The following is a 19,604-nucleotide window of genomic DNA, read 5'->3' as shown; positions in this document are numbered from 1 at the left end:
AATGTGCATAAATACATGAATACCACCATGATTTACAATGTAAACAGCATTATAAACTCAAACCACCCAGTTAAGGCAACATCTTTGAGAGTCTCTTCTGCACACTCTCTAGCCTATTCATATCCTTCTTAAAGGTTGTGTGAGTACTTTCCTCCACAACCTACTTAGGCAATGCATTCTGCTTCTAATCACCCCCAGGGTGAAAAAAAATCTTCCTCAGTTCCCCTCTAAACTTCTCTTAGAAGAAGGTTAAGAAGGCAGCAATCTCACAGTTATTAGTACTTCTATTGAGAGGAAAAGTTTCCTAATCTCTACACTATCCATGCTTTCATCATGTTTTGTTGGTATTTTCAGAAGAGGGCATAGGACACTAACAGTGATACAAACAGCACAGCTGCATTCTCTGGGCTTTCTTCCTGCTTCAGGGTGTTTCACTGTCGTAGGCGAGTCTAGGCATAGCCTCAGAATAGTAAGATGTCCCTTTAGAAAAGAATTAAGGAAGAATTTCTTTAGCCAGAGGTTTGTGAAACTGTGGAATTCATTGCCAGTGACAGCTGTGGAGGCTAAATCATTGGGTATATTTAAAGCAGAGATTGGGAGGTTCTTGATTAGTGAGGGCATTAAAGTTTATGAGGAGAATACAGGGGATGAAAGTTAAAAGGGATCATAAACCAGCCACGATGGAATGGCAGAGCAGACCTGATGTCTTATGGTCTTATGGATTTTTGAAGACTTGAAGTACATCAGTTCTCTCTTTACGTACCCGTCCCCAACTGCCTTGGGCGATTCCTTCTCAAAACTCATGGAACTCGAGGAACCCGAGGAGATAACTGACAGAGGACGATAGGATCGGATCATCGAACGAGGTCTGTTCCCGACTCCGCTCCCTCCTCGCCTCTCTTCGGAAAATGACTGGAAAAGATCATTGGACACAAAGGTCATTATTTGCAGGAACTCAGGCTCAAGATGGCAAAACATTTTCTTCTTTATATGAGTCCCTTGTTAGAGATTATGGAGAGGCAAAAATAAATCAGGCCTGATTTCTTCTCCTTGTTCAATCTGAAGCCAGGGTGAGTTCTGAATCTTTTACAAAAGTCCTAAACAAAGAGTAAAATAGTGCAGCGTGGAAAGATCTGGAGGAGCTGGAGAAGCTCAGCAAGTCAGGTAGTATCTATGGAAATGAATAAACATTGACATTTCAGACCAACACCCTTCATCAGGACTTCAGGTGAAGGAGCATTGTATGTGTGCCCCAAGCTGTAATAGGGTTGCACGAATCGCTACGCTACCGTTGTCATGGCTGAACGAGCAGGCGAAGTTATGCCCTCATAAGATATGGCATCGGTTAAGACCTGATGTTTAGGTGTCATTAAGGGAGGTGTCCAGGAGATACAGGAAGTGATGGATAAAAGATGACTTTTTCTGGAGGATCATCTGAAGCATGAACAGGAACAAGCCACGTAGGCTGAATGGCCTGCGGAAAAGTACTATGCTTCCTGTAATCTACATAACTATGCCACATTTGAGGTTGAGTCACTTACCTGGCCACAGCAGTGACTTCAATATTAAATCTGGGTGCAAAACAGAGTCATGTGTTGGAGCGAATGGGCAGACCACTTTACATCAAACCCATTTCCTTGTTTCGCTACAAGGAAACTGCACCTTGGAGTATTCTTCACGAGTTATTTCTCACATGAACCCAACCATCTCTTCCGACTGGCCTGGTCTACGTGCTCATTCACTTCCTGAAGAACTTGTGCTAACCATCCAAATGATCATTTACAATGACCTACGAAGCAGTATGTCATTGAAATGTGGGAGGAAACTGGAGCACCGGGAGGAAACCCACACATTTTGGAGAGGAATGAACAAATTGTTTAAGAAGGGAAGGAGGCAGAAGAAAAGGAAATTATGGGCCAGTTATCGAGACTTCTGTGGTTGGGAAGATGTTGCAGTCTATCATTTCAGGTACTTGGAAGTGCTTGATAAAGTAGGCAACGTCAGAACTGAACTCTGAACGCTGATACCCCGAGCTGTAATAGTGTTGCACTAATCGCTGCACTACTATTGTCACAGTTGGATGGATACATCGATTGGAAAGGTTTTGAAGACCAGGGATCAAACACCATTAAATGGGACTAGCTAGGGTGGGTATCGTGGTCAGGATGGACCAGTTGGGCGCAAGGGACTGGTTCCATGCTGTACAACTCTATAACACCAATGACCTCACAACACCAGTGAACTTTACCCCCTGCCCCTCAATCTCTCAGCCATGACTCGCACCCCCACCCGGTTAGACTCACCAGATCCCGCACTCCATATTGACTCTCCACTTTGGTCTTCAGCTGAGCAAAACACTCCTCCATTCGATCGTGGAATGGCTTCAGGGCTTCCGTGACCTTCTTTTTGTGGATCCTGATCCCCTCTGTCAGCAATGGGATCTTCAGGGGGAGAGAATGAAGAATGATGAGATCTGTTAGCAGAACACAAGGGAGGCAGGGCGATAGTGGGGACTCGAACCAGCAAGGGGTCTCAGCAGGCAGGTGGGATGAGGGAGAGGTGCATCTGGAGTTATTATCTGGCTCAGAAGCAAGAGTCCTAGCAATGATCCACCCTCGGCTTTAAATGAAGACTCATATGGGACAACAGGTTTGCCAACTTAGCCAATTTGGAAAAGTCCTTGAAAACATGCATTTGAGGACTGACCTAACAGACATTTTTAATCATTCAAGGGAAATGGCTTCACTGGCTGAACCATCATCAATTGCCTTTAAGAAGCTGAGCAGTCTACAACAGCTATAGATCTTCAGGGGTAGGTAGACCCACAGTCTGTTAGGTAGGTAGTTCCAGAATTTTGTCTCAATGGCAGCAAAAGAATGTTAATATAGTTCCAAGTCAGAGTGCTGTGTGGTCTGAAGGGCAAAATCCAAGTTGTGGTGTCTAAAATGATGAACAGTTTGATCGAGAAGGTTCAGAGTGAACAGATTTAGTGCTTTCCCAGAGTATCTGACAAATAAACTCTTCTCGGGCTTCCAGCCAGGTATAGGTATCGATTTTAAATGACATTTTGATGACAGACTCTGCCACCTTTATCTGAGATGATGCCTGGGCACGTCAATTTCCAGTGGTATTTATACACTCCATTTCTTCTGATTGGTTAGTCTTCATCCAATCAGGTTTTCACTGTACCACCTTGTTTACAATCAAATTCCGGTTCTTTCCTAGACCAAGACCTTTAACTTTGTTAAAGTTCTTTCTCCTAGTTTTATTTCAATGGCTCCCTTCACCAGGAGGTCCCAAAAGCCACTGGCGTGGTACAGTAGTTTTGTGCCGTCAAAACAGTCCTATGGCCATTGTGAATCCAGAGTTCTGTTACCGCCGATTTCTCCGGGTAACCCAAACGGACACACTTCCTGTGTTCCTTGATATGGGTTTCCACCGTGTGCCCCATCTGGCCAACACACACTGCTCTGCATTCACGCCAGTCTGAGTCACTGAGTCCTCAGTCATCTTTGACCCAAACCACATAAGAAGTCATTTTAACTTCCTTATAGGTTTGTGAATGGTATTAATCCAGTATTTCTTCAGGATCCTGCTGATCCTTCCAAAACCATGGAAATATGTGGAAAGCAGGCAGTAGTGACGGGTTCCTCCTCGTTGTTAGGTTTCCTGGTTTTTCTGTCGGCCCCCTTAAGGGCTCAATTGATTTCCTTTATCTTGTAGCCATTCTGTAGGAACATTGTGCGTAATCGTCTTATTTCCTCTTGGAGATTCTCTCGGTCTGAAACCACCTGCACTAAAACCTGAGCGATAATGGAACGGAAGACACTACTGATAGATTTTGGTAAGGAAGGATGCCTAGTCATTGGGCATATTTAAAGTGGAATTTGATAGGTTTTTGATTCTCAAGGGTGTTTAAGGTTATGGGGAAAAGGCAGGAAAATGGGGTTGAGAGGGAAAATAGACATTCCATGAGCAAATGGTGGAGCGTCAGTTTATAGGTTTATGGACTTAGAATAGATCTATGTAGAAAAACTATCTCATTTTTTTAAATTATTGTGATCCAGAGTAAAAATTATTTTGTTCTCCTTTACACTTATGTACTGGAAATGACATCTTTAATCTTCAGTTATTATAAGCATTTGTGCTCTGCTTACCTGCCAGGCAATGAGATCCTTTAGCTTTGTAATATTATCCATGTCTTCAGGATGGCTGCTCATATATTCTTCAGTGAAGAACGCCTAAGGGGTAAAATGGCCCAGCGTCAGATGAAAACCCTAATCAACTCTTTGTCACCCTTTTGAATTCCATCGGAATGCTATGCTGATACATTCTATTCTCTCTCCCATTGGGCAGAAGATGAGGTGAGACCTCCAGCCAGTCTCTTTTCTCCTCTCTCCCACTGGGAAGAAGATGAAAAATCTTCTTAGAGTACATACCATGATAGTTTCTATCCCATTACCATCAGACTCTTGATTGGACTTCTCATGCTAAACGATGAACTCTTAAGCATCATAATCTTAAACACAAGAAATTCTGCAGACGCTGAAAATCTTAAGCAATATACACAAAAAGCTGGAGGAGCTCAGCAGATCAATGTTTTGGGCCGAGACCCTTCTTCAGGACTGGAAATGAAGGGGGAAGATGCCAGAATAAAAAGGTGGGAGGAGGGGAAAGAGAAAGGTGAAACCACGTGGGTAGGAAAAGTAAAGGGCTGGAGAGGAAGGAATGTGATAGGAGAGGAGAGTGGACCAGAGGAGAAAGGGAAGGAGGAGGGGCACCAGAAGGAGTGATAGGCAGGTGAGAAGAGGTAAGAGGCCAGAGTGGGGTATAGAAGAGGGGAGGGGGAGGGAAAAATTATTGTAGGAAGAAATTAATATTTATGCCATCAGGCTGGAGGCTACCTAGATGAAAGATGAGGTGTTGCTCCTCCAACCTGAGATTGGCTTCATTGTGACATAAGTGAGTGCCATGGACTGACACGTCAGAATGGGAATCAGAATTAAAGTATTGGGTTCACGTTTGGCAGGTGGAGTGGAAGTGACCGACATGGTGGTCCCCCTTGTCATCAAGGTTTCAAGGTTTACATCAGGTTTCACCAATGTAGCGGAAGCCATATCGGGAGCACTAGATACAATAGATGACCCCACCAGATTCACAGGTGAAGCGTTGCCTCGCCGTTTCTGCCCCTGTACTTCACTTAACAACCTGCACTGCACTTTCTCTACTGTTGTAGCACTCTGTTCCACCACTACAGGCAAGATTTCTCAGTGACCACCCATTTTAATTCTGCTTCCCCATTCCCATTCCAAAATGTTTGTCCATGACCTCAACTACCGCCACAGCGAGGCCACACTCAAGTTGGAGGAGCAACACTTTATTTTCTGCCCGGATAGTTTCCAACCTGATGACATGCACATTGACTTCTCTAACTCCTGGTATTTTCTTTTCCCTCCCCTTCTCTCTTCTCCCATGCCTCAATCTGGGTAACCTCTTACCACTTCTCTTTACCTCCCTATAACCTACCTTTTGTGCCCTCCCTCCTCTTCTTTCTTCCATAACTCACTCTGCTTTCCCATCATATTCTTACTTCTTCAGTCCTTTACCTTTCCCACCTATCACCACCCAGCTTCTCACTTCAACCCCATCTCTCCCTCACCCCCAACTTCCTCCTCACCTGATCTCATTTATCACTGCTAGCTTGTACTCCTTTCCCTCCCCTCCCCAACCTTTTTATTCTGACTTCTCTCTTATATTCCGGTCCTGAAGGAAGGTCTTGCCCGAAAACATTGACCATTGATTCATTTCCAAATATGCTGCTGAGTTCCTTCAGCATTCTGTGTGTGTTTCTCTGTACTTATTCCTTTATAGTATCTCAGAGTATGGAATGATCTGTCAAGATGGCATGCAAATCAAAAGTTCCTCACTTCATCTTGGTATACGTGTTGGAATTGGTTTATTAATGTCACATGCACTGAGATACAGTGAAAAGCTTGGCTTGCATACTGATCGTACAGATCAAATCATTACACAGTGTGTTGAGGTGAAGAAGGACTTGGGAGTTCTCGTGTAGGATTTCATAAAGGTTAATTTGCAGGTTGAGTTGGTGGTGTGGAAAGCAAGTGCAATGTTAGCATTCATTTCGAGAGAACTAGAATATAAAAGCAAGGACTTAATGTTGTGGCTTTATAAGGGACTGGCAAGGCCTCATTTGGAGTGTAGTGAACAGTTTTGGACCCCTTATCTAAGAAAGGATGTGCTGACATTGGAGAGGGTTCAAAGAGGTTTACAAAAATGAATCCGGGATTGAAAGGCTTATCACAAGAGGATCAATTGATGGCTCTGGACCTGTATTCCCTGGAATTCAGAAGTATGAGGTGAGGATATCACGGAATCCTATCAAATATTGAAAGGCCTCAACAGAGCAAATGCGGAGAGGTTGTTTCCTGTGGTGGGGGAGTCTAAGACCAGAGGGCACAGCCTCAGAATAGAGAGGTGTCCATTTAGACTGGAGATGAGGAGGAATTTCTTTAGCAAGACAGTGGTGAATCTGTGGAATTCACTGCCACCGACGGCTGTGGAGGCCAAGTGATTGAGTATATTTAAGGCAGAGGCTGCTAGGTACTTGTTTAGACAGTGTATGAAGGGTTACAGGGAGAAGCCAGGAAATTGGGGCTGAGAGGGAAATGGTTAAAGGGCAGAGCAGACTCGATAGGCCAAATCGATTAATTCTGCATCTATACCTTATCATCTTATGGACTCATTGAAGTAGTAAAAGGTAAAACATTAACAGAATGAAGAATAAAGTGTGACAGCTACAGAGAAATTTCATGCAGGTTAACAACGAAGAGCAAAATCACAATGAGGAAGGCTATGAAGTCAAGAGTCTATCTTATTTTATGAGGAGTCTGTTTAATAGTTTTATAACAGTGGGGTAGAAGCTGGCCTTGAGCCTGGTAGAGTGTGATTTTGGGCTTTTATACAGATGAACCTCCTGTAGATACCCAGTGGCTAATTTATTAAGCACATCCATACAACTGCTCGTTAATGAAAATACCTAATCAGCCAATCACTTGGCAGCAACTCAAGGCATAAGTGCAAGCAGACATGGTCCAGAGGTTCAGTTGTTGTTCAGACCAGACCTCAGAATGGGGAAGAAATATGATCTAAGTGACTTTGACTGTGGAGTGATTGTTGGTGCCAGACAGAGTGGTTTGAGTATCTCAGAAAATGCTGAAACCCTGGGATTTTCATGCACAACTACCACTATAGTTTACAGAGAATGGTGCAAAAAGAAACATTTAGAAAGTGGCAGTTCTGTGGGTGAAAACACCTCGTTAATGAGAGAGTTCAGAGGAGAACAGTCAGACTGTTTCAAGCAGGGCAACAGTAACTCAAATTACAACAGCAGTGTGCAGAAGAGCATCTCTGAACATACAATGTGACAATGTGTAGATCGGCTACAGCAGCAGAAAACCTCGAACATACACTCCATGGCCACTTTATTAGGTACAGGAGGTACCAAATGAAGTCATCACTCAATGTATAAAGAAAATCTTTCCCCTGCCACACTGTGGCAGATGGGCATACTGTAATTCCTACCTCACAGTAACAGCCACACCTCAAGACCATAGTGTGCCTGGGGACATGACAGTGAGCGGGAGACACAAACCTTCCTTTCCTTCTTGTGTTGAGTTACCGATGAGCTCACCTTTTCGTACTTGGCAAAGCCCCCCATCACGGCAGGGTCCACAATGCCATTGAGAAGCATTGACAGAGGGTTGATGGAAAGGTTCGGATCATTGTGGTGCTGGGTGATCAGAGTGAGAATCTTTTCATTGCTGGTCTGCATTGTTTCGATGGCATTTTCCAATGGACTTATACAGGTCTGCGGAACACAAAAGCCACCAATAAATTCATACAGAAAGCGAGGATCAAATTTCCAGAGAGACAAAGTCAACATAGATAACTTCATTCATCTCAACACTGAACTGATTCTACAAACTATGGACTCAAGGACTATGTCCTCAAAAACTCTACAACTTATGTTCAGCAGAATTTATTTCCCTATTTGTTTATTTATTACTAATTGCTGTATTTTTTTTCTTCACTGAAGCTGCTAAAACATGAGGTATGGGCATAGCCAAGGACACTCATTTTTCAATGGCTGGGAACTTTTGAACTATTCTAGTGGTGTTTAGTATTGTGGCTTTCTGGAGATTTACGTAGATATTGCTGTGTAGGTCTAATTGTTTAATGCTATTGTGTAGTGCCTTTGGGATGAGACCAGTTGTAGATATTACTATCGGGACCTTCCCTGTTAATGTTCCAAAGTCTTTTAATTTCCTTTTTTATTTCCACATATTTCTGGAGTTTTTCAAATACTTATTTCTGTAAGTTATGTGTGTTTGGAATGGCTATATTGTAAGTTGATCTTGCTTGTTTATCCTGTATTATTATATCGGTACGGTTATTGTGGATGCACTATCTGTGATAATGGATGTCATAATATAATTTGTGGGACTTTGACTCTAAAACAGAATCAGACCTGTATTTATAGTAAAGTATAGTTTCTTTTATGAGTTTGTATTTTAAAGCAAGATTCTGGTGAATGACATTTGCCATTTGATCGTGCCTGTGTAAGTAATCAGATTGAGTTAAACTGCTGCAGGCTCCTGTAATTATTAGGATTCTGCTGTTGTGCACTAATAGCAACTTCACTTTGTGTGGTGATCTTTGCAGATTCTGTCGTTCTGCACTAGTCGTACTTACCGTTACATTTATTTCTTCGGATTACTTGGTGAGTTTCACTCAAGCACGGAAGTTCATTGCATTCTGGTGTAAATGACAATAACCTGATCTGACTCTTAACCTGACTGAACAATGAAATCCTGATTCACTCTGGCAATAACACATTTTAATCAGTGGTCAAAGAGGGTCAGAGGAAAAACTGCAGAACAGTACAGCACGGGAATAGGTCCTACGGCCCACGATATTTGTGCCCAGCATGATGTCAAATTAAACTAATCTCTTCTGTCTGCACATTGCCTGTATCCACCCATTCACTCTATATTCATGTGCCAATCTAAAAGGCTCTTGAATGCAGCTATCAAATCTGCTTCCACCATTACCTCAGCAGATTATTCCAGGCAAATCCCTCCTTCTGTGTAGAAGACACACTCCGCAGATCTCCCTTAAACTTTCCCTTCTCATTTTAAGCTATGCCCCAGCCCCCAGAATGTAACTTTCCTGCCCTGAAAAGGGATCCTGATTTTCTAATCTTCTTCTCTGACTCTCCAGAGAGAAGAATCCGAGTTTGTCCAACTTCTCCGTACTCGGCAGCGTCCTGGGAAACCCCTTCTGCACCAGAACTGCATGCTGATACCCCAAGTGTGGCCAAGCCAAGATTTTATACAGTGCATCATCATGCCAGAATTTTTGCCCATGTGGTCACGAGGAGAGTGGGTGAACTCCATGGAGGTGACGCTCGTGGTTGGGATTGAACCCTTGAGCCATAAGGCAGCAATACCGACTGCTGCAATGCATGATTTTGGGAATAAATAATCTGGGGTGCGTGTGTGGAAGGGCCACACAATCTTATATATGGGACTTAGCAGGAATTGTACTGCTGCTTTGTTTTTTTTCTGCAGAGGAGGAGGGAGTTGGGAATTGTTATTGTCGCTGTTCTTTTTCTGTGATCAACCTGAAGGCATGAACGTTGATTTCTTTAACTTCCAGTAATTTCGCACGCCCCGCCCTTCATTCATGGGCATTGTTGGTTCCATACCAAGCTGTCATGCAGCCAGTTAGGTTGGTCTCCAATGTGCATCTATAGAAGTTTGTCAAAGTTTTCTTTAGATTATCCGCAAGTGTTTGTCCACTTTCAAGTTTTCTTTCCATCTTGCTGTTCACAGCTGCAACTAGTTCTGTGTCATAGTCAAACCAAAAATTATTATATCTGTTTTCCTTATCCAAATCAATGATGTCCTGCAAGGCTGAAGCACAAACACCAATCCTGGGGTTCCTCACTACTTACTATGTCCCACCCAAAAAAAGACTAATTGATTCCAACTTGCTGTTTCCTGTCAATCACCCAGTTACGATCTATACCAGTGTATTCCCATAAACCTCTACAAGTGTACCTCTGAAAGTATCTGGCTGGCTGCATCATGGTCTGGTACAGAAATTTGAATGTGCAAGAACGTTAAGAAGCTGCAGAGAATGGTGGATTCTGCTCAATACATCCCTCCCCACCAATGGCAGTATCTACGATGCTACGCAAAAGTCCTAGGCACAGCTATATAGCTAGTGTGCCTAAAACTCTGCATGGTACTATATATGGTTAAAATAGGAAGGTGGTTGGGAAACAGAAATAAGAGTACTTAGCTTTGTATTAGCTTAGATTAATATTAGTGTGGTTTGGTAACTGGAAAGACATAATATACAGTGCTGTGCAAAAGTTGTAGGGATCCTGACTATATAGATATGTGGGCCTGAGATTTTGCGCAGTGCTATACACGTGGCACTGCCTCAAGAAGGCAAAACCCATCATCGAAGACCCTCACCTTCCCGGGCTATGCTTATCTTCTCACAGCTACCATCAGGCAGGAAGTTCAGGAATCCTGAAATCCCACACCACAAGGGTTAATTGTAAATTATCCTGTGATGAAGCTAGGTTTAAATCGGGGGTTGCTGGGCATCGCAGCTTAAAGGGCTGAAAGTGCCTATCCTCTATCTCAATAAACGTGTAAGTAAAAAAGATCATCACAACGTTACCTTGCCATGTACCTATCAGTGGCTTTATTTCCTCGCATCACAACAGCGACCGTACTTCAAAAGCTCAGCTGTGAAGAGTCAGACTCACCTGGGACACCTGCAATACTTCGAACCATCGGAGGATCCCTGGCAACTCGTATGCAATGGTGAACATCGTCCTTTCAATCCACATCGACTACGGGGGAGAAAGGAAAATTGTCAGTAATCTACAATCATTCCTGCTCCAACTTCCCTAATGTTGTTGGCACTCATAAGAATAGACGTGCTGTCATTTGAGAAGGTCTAGAGGAGATCCACAAGGAAGATCCCAGCACTCCCCGGTAGGTTGTCCTCCCAACAGTGTCCAAAGCAGTATACATATTATTGAGGAGTACGACCACAGGGGTATGCTGTACTGGTTGCCTATTTCCTTTCCCTCATCTAATAGTCAGCCAGGTACTTGCCTCCTGTAACTTATGGAAGCTCCTTATAGCTCCTATCTATCACCTCCTCATTCTGCCATATGAGCCGAAACCCATCAACGGCTGTGGAGGCCAAGTCATTGAGTATATTTAAAGCAGAGCTTGATAGGTTCTTGATTCATCAAGGCATCAAAGGTTATGGGGCAAAGGCAGAAGAATAGGTTTGACAAGAATAATAAATCTGCCATGTTGGGCAGAATAGCCTACCTCTGCTCCTATGTCTTATGGTCTTATTATAAAACGGTTAAATATGAGGAGTGTTTGATGGCTCACTGAAGTTTAAAAAAATGAGGGGGTATCTCTTTGAAACCTACTGAATACCGGAAGGCCTAAATAGAATGAACATGGAGAGGTTGTTTTCAATGGTGGGGTACTCTAGGATCAGAGGGCACAGCCCCAGAATGGAAGGATGTCCCTTTGTAAAGGAGATGAGGAGAAACTTCTTCAGCCAGTGGGTGGTGAGTCTGTGGAGTTCATTGCCACAGATGGCTGTGGAAGCCAAGCGACTGGGTACATTTGAAGGGAAGGTTGATAGATTCTTGATCAGTCAGGGTGTCAAACATTATGGGAAAAACAGCCTGATTCTGCTCCTATATTTAAAGGTCCTATGGTCTAATCTGAACCTTTTTATTTGAACATTTACGTTGTGGACTTTACCACAGTGATTATCATCCATTACCACCTGCCTTGAGAAGATGGTTATGGACCAGCTCCTTCCACGGCGGCAGGCTCCTGAATTACTGGCAAGGGGGCACAGTGAGTAGAGTGGCTACTTCACAGCTCTCAATACCCACGCTCAATCCTGACCTCGAGCGCTGTCCGTGTAGAGTTTGCACCTTCTCCCTGTGATTGAGTAGGTTTCCTCGAGCATCCTAAAGGTGTGCGGGTTCTTTGACGACTGCAGGTAGCTCCGACAGTGTAGGTGAGCGGTGGAATCTAGGGAGAGTGGACGGGAATGTGGGATACAATCCTGACCTTGTCTGTGGTCTGCACGGAGTTTGTTATTGACATATTTTTGTCACATGTGGTGAGATACAGTGAAAAGCTTGCCTGCATACTTTTCATCCAGATCAGATCACTACACAGGGTACAGAGCTAGAAAAACATAAAACAATAACGATGCAGAATAAAGTGTAAAAGCTATCAAATGAATCTGATCCACATAAACAATTAAGTGCAAGATCACAACAAGGTAGATTGTGAGGCCAAGAATCCATCTTATTGTATAAGAGGTAAGTTCAAGAGTCTGATCACAGTGGGACAGAAGCTGTCCTTAGGCCTGGTGATAGCTGCTTTCAGGTTTTTGTATCCCCTGCCCGATAAGAGAGGGGGGCAAACAATACATGCAGGGTGGGTTGGGTCTTTGATTAAGCTGTCTGCATTACTGAGGCAGCCAGAAGTCGACAGGGTCCATGGCTGAGCTCAGACCACAACTCTCTGCAGTTTTTTGTGGTCGTGTGCAGAGCAGTTCCTATGCCGAGCTCTTAAGCATCCGGACAGAACATCCGTAAAAATTGGTAAAGGTCAATGAAGAGAAGCCAAATTTCTTTAGCCTCCTGAGGAAGTAGAAGTTGCTGTTAGGCTTTACTGGCCGTGACATCAACAAAAATTGGTATCATGATTGGCAGAGACACTGTGGGCTGAAAGGTCTGTTCCTGTACTGTTCTATGCTCTATGTCTCATTCAGAACTGAAGAAATGACATCAACTATTTGTTATTACCTCAGGAGTAGATTGTCTCATTCCTCACTGTTAGAGCTGGTATGGATTTCAACATATTCATTGTGAACACTGTAGGAAAATTACTGTTATTGCTTGTTCAATTGCAGTAACTGCTGTCTCCAGCAAGGTTAACCTTTCCCTGATGGCTCACACCTTTACCTCTTAACTTAGGACAGAGAGAGGACCATTCATTCCCATGCTGGCCAATAAAGAGTTACCAGCCAAATTCCATCATTCAGCTGATGATGTTGAAGGTCACAGGTCTAAGCATCTATCCATGTACTGTTCAATTGAGATGAGGGCTTCTGCTCTATCAGAGAAAAGATCTCCCAGGACTAGGACTAGGTGACTAGTTACAGGCTGAGGTTGACCAGGCTAAGTCTTTATTCCTTGGAATAGAGGAGAGTACGGGGGTGACCTTATAGAGGCATAGTAAAGGTGGATGGTGACAGTCTTTTCCCCAGGGTCGGGGAGTCCAAAGCTAGGGGGCTTAGATTTAGGATGTGGGAGGACAGATTTAAAATGGTTCCTGAGGGCGCAATGTTTTCATGCACAGGGTGTGGAACATGAAGTGGTCGAAGCAGGGATAATAGTATCATTTAAGATGCGGCACATAGAGGGGTGTGGCCTAGAGGAATATGGGCTGAATGCAGGGAATTGGGACTAGGTGGATAGGTACCATGGTTGGGATGGACGGGATGGGCCGATAGGCATGTGTCTTTGTCTGTGTATGACTCAAGATATATACTGACTATAAGATTCTGAACCCAGAATAATAGGGAAAGGTTGGACTGATAGTGCAGGGGAATGAGGGGTGACCCTCACGATAAGGTGACAGCTTTTTCCTACAGTGTAGGGGACTCCAAAGCTAGGGGGCACAGATTTAGGGTGAGAGGGGAAAGGTTTCTTTTTTCTTTCTTTTTAAATCTTTTTATTAGTTTTAAACAAACATAAATGAAACATGAATACAAAATGTTTGAGAGTACATAATTGTTTAAATAGACATTCAGATATGTAATAATAAAAATATATAACCTCTCAAACCCAGAACATTAATGAACAAAGAAGTAAAAAGAGAGAAAAAAAAAGAAAAACCCCCAAAAAAAGAGAAAAAAAAGCAAAAAAAAACCCACTAACCAACATGGGCCATTGAATAATATTAAGTACATATACAGTAGTGCCAATAACTCCGAACCTCCATCCAAATGATTAAGGATAATATAAGTAAGGTTTAGGAGAAGACAATTCAACTCATGTGAAAATGTTGAATAAAAGGTCTCCAAGTTTCTTCAAATTTAACTGAAGGTTCAAAAACCACACTTCTAATTTTTTCTAAACTCATACAAGAAATAGTTTGAGAAAACCACTGAAATACAGTTGGAGGATTAATTTCTTTCCAATTCAATAAAATAGATCTTCTAGCCATTAATGTAACAAATGCAATCATTCGTTGAGATGAAGCAGATAAACGATTATTATCCGTCATTGGTAAACCAAAAATTGCAGTAAGAGGATGCGGTTGAAAATTAATATTTCAGACTTTTGAAATAATACTGAAAATATCTTTCCAATAATTTTGTAAACAAGGACAAGACCAGAACATATGAGTCAATGAAGCAACATCAGAATGACATCTATCGCAGGTTGAATTAAGATGAGAATAAAATTGAGCCAGTTTATCCTTAGACATATGAGCTCTATGTACAACCTTAAATTGTATTAGGGCATGTTTAGCACAAATAGAGGACGAATTTACCAATAATAAAAATTTTTCCCATTGCTCAGTAGATATAGGACAATGCAACTCTTCTTGCCATTCCTTCTTAATTTTTTCTGATACATCTAACTGTAAATTCATGATCATCTTATAAATGACAGCTACTAAACCCTTCTGATAAGGATTAAGGGCTAAAATTCTATCTGTAATGTCCAATGGACATTCTTTCAAAAAAGACTGTAACTCATTATACAAAAAATTTCTAACTTGCAAATATCTAAAAAAATGGGTTTTAGGTAAGGAAAGGTTTCAAATGGACTTTTTAATGCAGCGGGTGGTGAATGTATGGAACGAGCTGCCAGAGCAAGTGGTTACCATGGACGTAGACTGGTTGAGCTGAATGAACTGTGTCTGTACCATTTTGCTTCATGACTCTATCACCACGGCTGTGAAATTACAGATCCTCCCAGATGAAAGACATTTTATTTTCTGTTCTCGCATCCATCTTGTTTCAGTTCCCTCTGCTGTCTATAAGGAGTTCGTATGTTCTCCCCGTGACCGTGTGGGTTTCCTAGGGTGCTCCAGTTTCCTCACACATCCCAAAGACGTACCGGTTAATTGGTCACATGAGTATAATTAGACGGCACAGGCTCATTGGGCTGGAAAGGCCTGTTATCATGATGTATCTCTAAATAAATAAGTAAATTCTTCAAAGTACCTGCTTCCTAGTTTTTGATTCTCCCAATGAGATTAGTAAAATGAACATGGATTTATGAAAGAGTTCTTATGTTTGTCAAGGTTTGTTATTTTTATTGATATATCTACCCTCCACACTCTGCATGTGAAACTTTTATCACATTTACCACATTAAATTGCATCTGCCATGAATTTGCCAACTCACCTAACCTATCCAAGTCACCCTACATCCTCTTAGCATCCTCCTCACAGCTAACACCGCCGCCCAGCTTCGTGTCATCCGCAAACTTGGAGATGCTGCATTTAATTCCCTCGTCTAAATCATTAATACATATTGTAAACAACTGGGGTCCCAGCACTGAGCCTTGCGGTACCCCACTAGTCACTGCCTGCCATTCTGAAAAGGTCCTGTTTACTCCCACTCTTTGCTTCCTGTCTGCCAACCAATACTCTATCCACATCAATACCATACTCCCAATACCGTGTGCTTTAAGTTTGCACACTAGTCTCCTGTGTGGGACCTTGTCAAAAGCCTTTTGAAAATCTAAATGTACCACATCCACTGGCTCTCCCCTATCCACTCTACTAGTTACATCTTCAAAAAATTCTATAAGATTCGTCAGACATGATTTTCCTTTCACAAATCCATGCTGATTTTGTCCGATGATTTCACCTCTTTCCAATTGTGCTGTTATCACATCTTTGATAACCGACTCTAGCATTCCCCCCCCCCACCGATGTCAGACTAACTGGCCTGTAATTCTCCAGTTTCTCTCTCCCTCCTTTTTTAAAAAGTGGGGTTACATTAGCCACCCTCCAATCCTCAGGAACTAATCCAGAATCTAAGGAGTTTTGAAAACACCTTATACCTGCTTGATAATGCAACTATCTAATCAGCCAATCATGTGACAGCAGCTCAACGCGAAGACACATCCAGACATGATCAATGGGTTCAGTTCCTGTTCAGACCAAATATTAGAATGGGGAAAAAATCTGATTTAAGTGACTTTGACTGTGGAATGATTGTTGGTGATAGACAGGGCGGTTTGAGTATCTCAGAAACTTCTGGTCTCCTGGGATTTTCGCACACAACAGTCTTTAGAGTTTACAGGGAATGGTGCAAAAAGCTAAAAAAAAAACAATCTAGTGAGCAGCAGTTCTGTGGGCAAAAACACCTTGTTAATGAGAGAGTTAATCAGAGTATGGCCAGACTGGTTCAAGCTGACAGTAACTCAAATAACCACGCATTACAACAGTGGTGTGCAGAAGTGTATTTCTGAACACACAACACATTGAACCTTGAAGTGGATGGGACACAGCAGCAGAAGACCATGAACACACACTCAGTAGCCTCTTTATTAGGTGCAGGGGTTACTGAGTGTTACTCTGTCCCTGGCCGCATTCTCGAAAATCTTGTTAGTGCTCTTTCCAGCTTAGCAATGTCTTCTGTCTAACAGGGGATCCAATTCTGTGGCACCTCTCCTCCCTCTGAATGCTGTGTGCCTCCGCCTTGGGGTGATACAGTGGTGTAGTGGTTAGCATAACGTTATTACAGCGCCAGTGTCCCAAGCTCAATTTCCTCTGTTTGTGTGGATTTTGTATGTTAACCCTACGACTGTGTGGGTTTCCTCCAGGTGCTCTAGTTTCCTCCCACTATCCAAAGATATGCACATCGGTAGGGTAATTGGTCCCATGGGTGTAACTGAGTGGTGTGGGCTCATCCAGCTGGAGGGGCCTGTTACTGTGCTACACCTCTAACTACTAATAGCTAAAAAATAAATAGGTCAGGAGGGACAGCAGAAAGCCTGGCGGAGAATGAGTTAATGTTCTCAACGCAATTATCAATTACTGGTGGGGAACAGTGTGTGTTAAAATTCTTCAGCATGGGTGCGAGGCACTGCCTAATTACTGGGAGGAACAGCAGAGAAAATCAGCAGCATGAATTGCTTTCGACCCAAGACTGAGTACATCTTCAGAATCAAAGCGTTTGGTATGCGTTAGAGCAGCGTGGGCCTATTCCTTTTAATGAACTCAGCTGGCGGAGTGGAAAGGGATCAAACAAAACAGCAGTGAATGGTTAACTTCAAACACATCACCTCTTATCCTGGTGGAAGTTAATGTGTTTGCTCCACATTCGGACAGGACACACTTCAAATGTACTTTGGTTTGAGATGTCCTACAGTCTTCAAAGGAATGAGAGAAATAGGAATGCTTGCTACCTCCTTGGAAAGGTCATTCATTCACATCACCTGTTCCAATAAATCACCATGGGAGTGTGTGTGCGTGTGGGTGTATATATATATAAATAAAACAAGTGAAAATAATATATATATAAATATGGGACAAACAGATTTACCTGTATATCCATTCACCATCTTATCAGTCTATCTATCTATCTATCTATCTATCTATCTACCTACAGTATTTATTTATTGAGGTACAGTGCATAACAGGCCCTTACAGCCCTTTAGCCATCCAATAATCCCCTGATTTCTATCTATCTATTTCTTGAGATACAGTGCAGAGTAGGCCCTTCAGATCCTTCGAGCCTTGCCACCCAACAACCCCCAATTTAACCCAAGTCCAATCACAGGACAATTTACAATGACCAATTAAACTACCAAATGGTACGGCTTTGGTCTGTGGGAGGAAACTGGAGCACCTGGAGGAAACCCATGCGGTTACAGGGAGAATGTACAGCAGTGGGAATTGAACCCGGGTCGCTGGTACTGTAAAGCATTGTGCTAGCCGCTATGCTACTGTGCTGACCCACATATTGTGCCCACACACAAAATGCTGGAGGATCTCAGCAGGTCCGGCAGCGTCTATGGAGGGGAATAAACAGTCGGCATCTTGGGCCGAGAGGACTGGAAAAGAAGGAGGTGGAAGACAGAATAAGAAGGTGGGTTGGAGTGGAAGGAGTACAAGCTAGCAGGTGATAGGTGAATCATGTGAGGGGGAAGGGAGCGGGTGATGACGTAAGAAGCTGCAAGATGACAGGTGGAAGAGGTAAAAGGCTGAAGAAAACGGAATCTGATAGGAGAGGAGAGTGGACCACGGGACAAAGGAAGAGAGGAGAGCCAGAATGGAGAGTGGACAAACAGCAAAGGGGAGAAATTATTATTATTACCTTTATTATTTTTTTTCTTTCTCAGCTCAAGCTGAGATACGGGAAGAGCCAAGCACACTCATTTCTCAATTGCTAGGAACTTTCAGACTATTCTAGTGGTGTTCACTTTTGTGGCTTTCTGGAAATTTACATAAATATTGCAGTGTAGGCCTAATTGTTTAAAGGTATTGCGTAGTGACTTTGGGATGATAACAGTTGCAGATAGTACTATTGGGACAATGTATACCCTGTTCATGTTCCATAGTCTTTCAATTTCCTCTTTTAATTCAGTGTATTTCTGGTGTTTCTCATTTATTGATTTCTGTATGTTATCTGTATTTGGAATAGCTAAATCAATTCAGTTAGTTGTTCTTGTTTGTGTATCCTGTATTATTATATCTGGATAGTTACTATGGATTGTCCTATCTGTAACAGAGGATCAGTCATAATATAATTTGTGGGACTCTGACTCTGACACTGGATCAGGCTTGTATTTATAGTAAGGCACAGTTTCGTTTCTGAGTTTGTATTTTAAAGCAAGATTTTGGTGAGTGATGTTTGATACTTGATTGTACTGTGTAAGGAATCAGATTGAGTTAAACTGCTACAGGTTCCTGTAACATGCTGGATTGTTTCTGGGTCCTCTTGGCATTTTCTGCATTTATCATCTTGAACTTGCTGGTCTTTCATTATGTATTATTGATTATTTTTTGTGCTAACTACCTCGTCCTTTATTGTCAGAAGGAACCATCCCCCACCCCCATTTCTGGGAAGACTCTCCAACTCTGAGCCAGGCGTTCGATGCTTCCTTGTCAACACCTAGTCTGCTCAAATTGTGGGGATGTCTTCCATGGAGGGTCACGCTCTTCCATTGGTTAACTTTTCCTTCAATAGTGATAATGTCTTCATTTTTCTGGATTGTGTTCCCATTTAAGTTTAGGGGCGTATACTTCTTATCTGAACTGCATATGCTCACATGAATCCTGTTTTTGCTGATGAAAGTATATCCTTATAAGTTTTATCTGACTGTTGTGTAGATTTTTAATGTCTGTTGTTCCTCTTCCTCCTTCTGCCCTATGTAGTTTTAGTCTAAGCGTGTTCGAACGTACATAGTGTTTGTTGAA

At 42.6% G+C, this 19,604-nt stretch overlaps 1 protein-coding gene across 1 annotated transcript in view; it reads right to left on the bottom strand.

Moving 5' to 3' along the window:
- LOC132391940 (dedicator of cytokinesis protein 2-like) overlaps positions 1-19,604 on the bottom strand; it is a 1,209,929-nt gene that overhangs the window by 23,859 nt on the left and 1,166,466 nt on the right. The window contains exons 44-48 of the mRNA XM_059965744.1: positions 10,865-10,951; positions 7,712-7,888; positions 4,158-4,241; positions 2,304-2,441; positions 764-912 (exon numbers count right to left, since the gene is read on the bottom strand). Coding sequence (XP_059821727.1) covers positions 764-912; positions 2,304-2,441; positions 4,158-4,241; positions 7,712-7,888; positions 10,865-10,951 — 635 coding nt within the window. The remainder of the gene's footprint in view (positions 1-763; positions 913-2,303; positions 2,442-4,157; positions 4,242-7,711; positions 7,889-10,864; positions 10,952-19,604) is intronic.

Source organism: Hypanus sabinus, chromosome 3 (assembly GCF_030144855.1).
Source record: "Hypanus sabinus isolate sHypSab1 chromosome 3, sHypSab1.hap1, whole genome shotgun sequence".
In the NCBI taxonomy this organism is placed as follows: Eukaryota; Metazoa; Chordata; class Chondrichthyes; order Myliobatiformes; family Dasyatidae; genus Hypanus; species Hypanus sabinus.
Note: the sequence above shows the minus strand (reverse complement) of the source record. Positions and strands in the feature narration are given on the sequence as shown.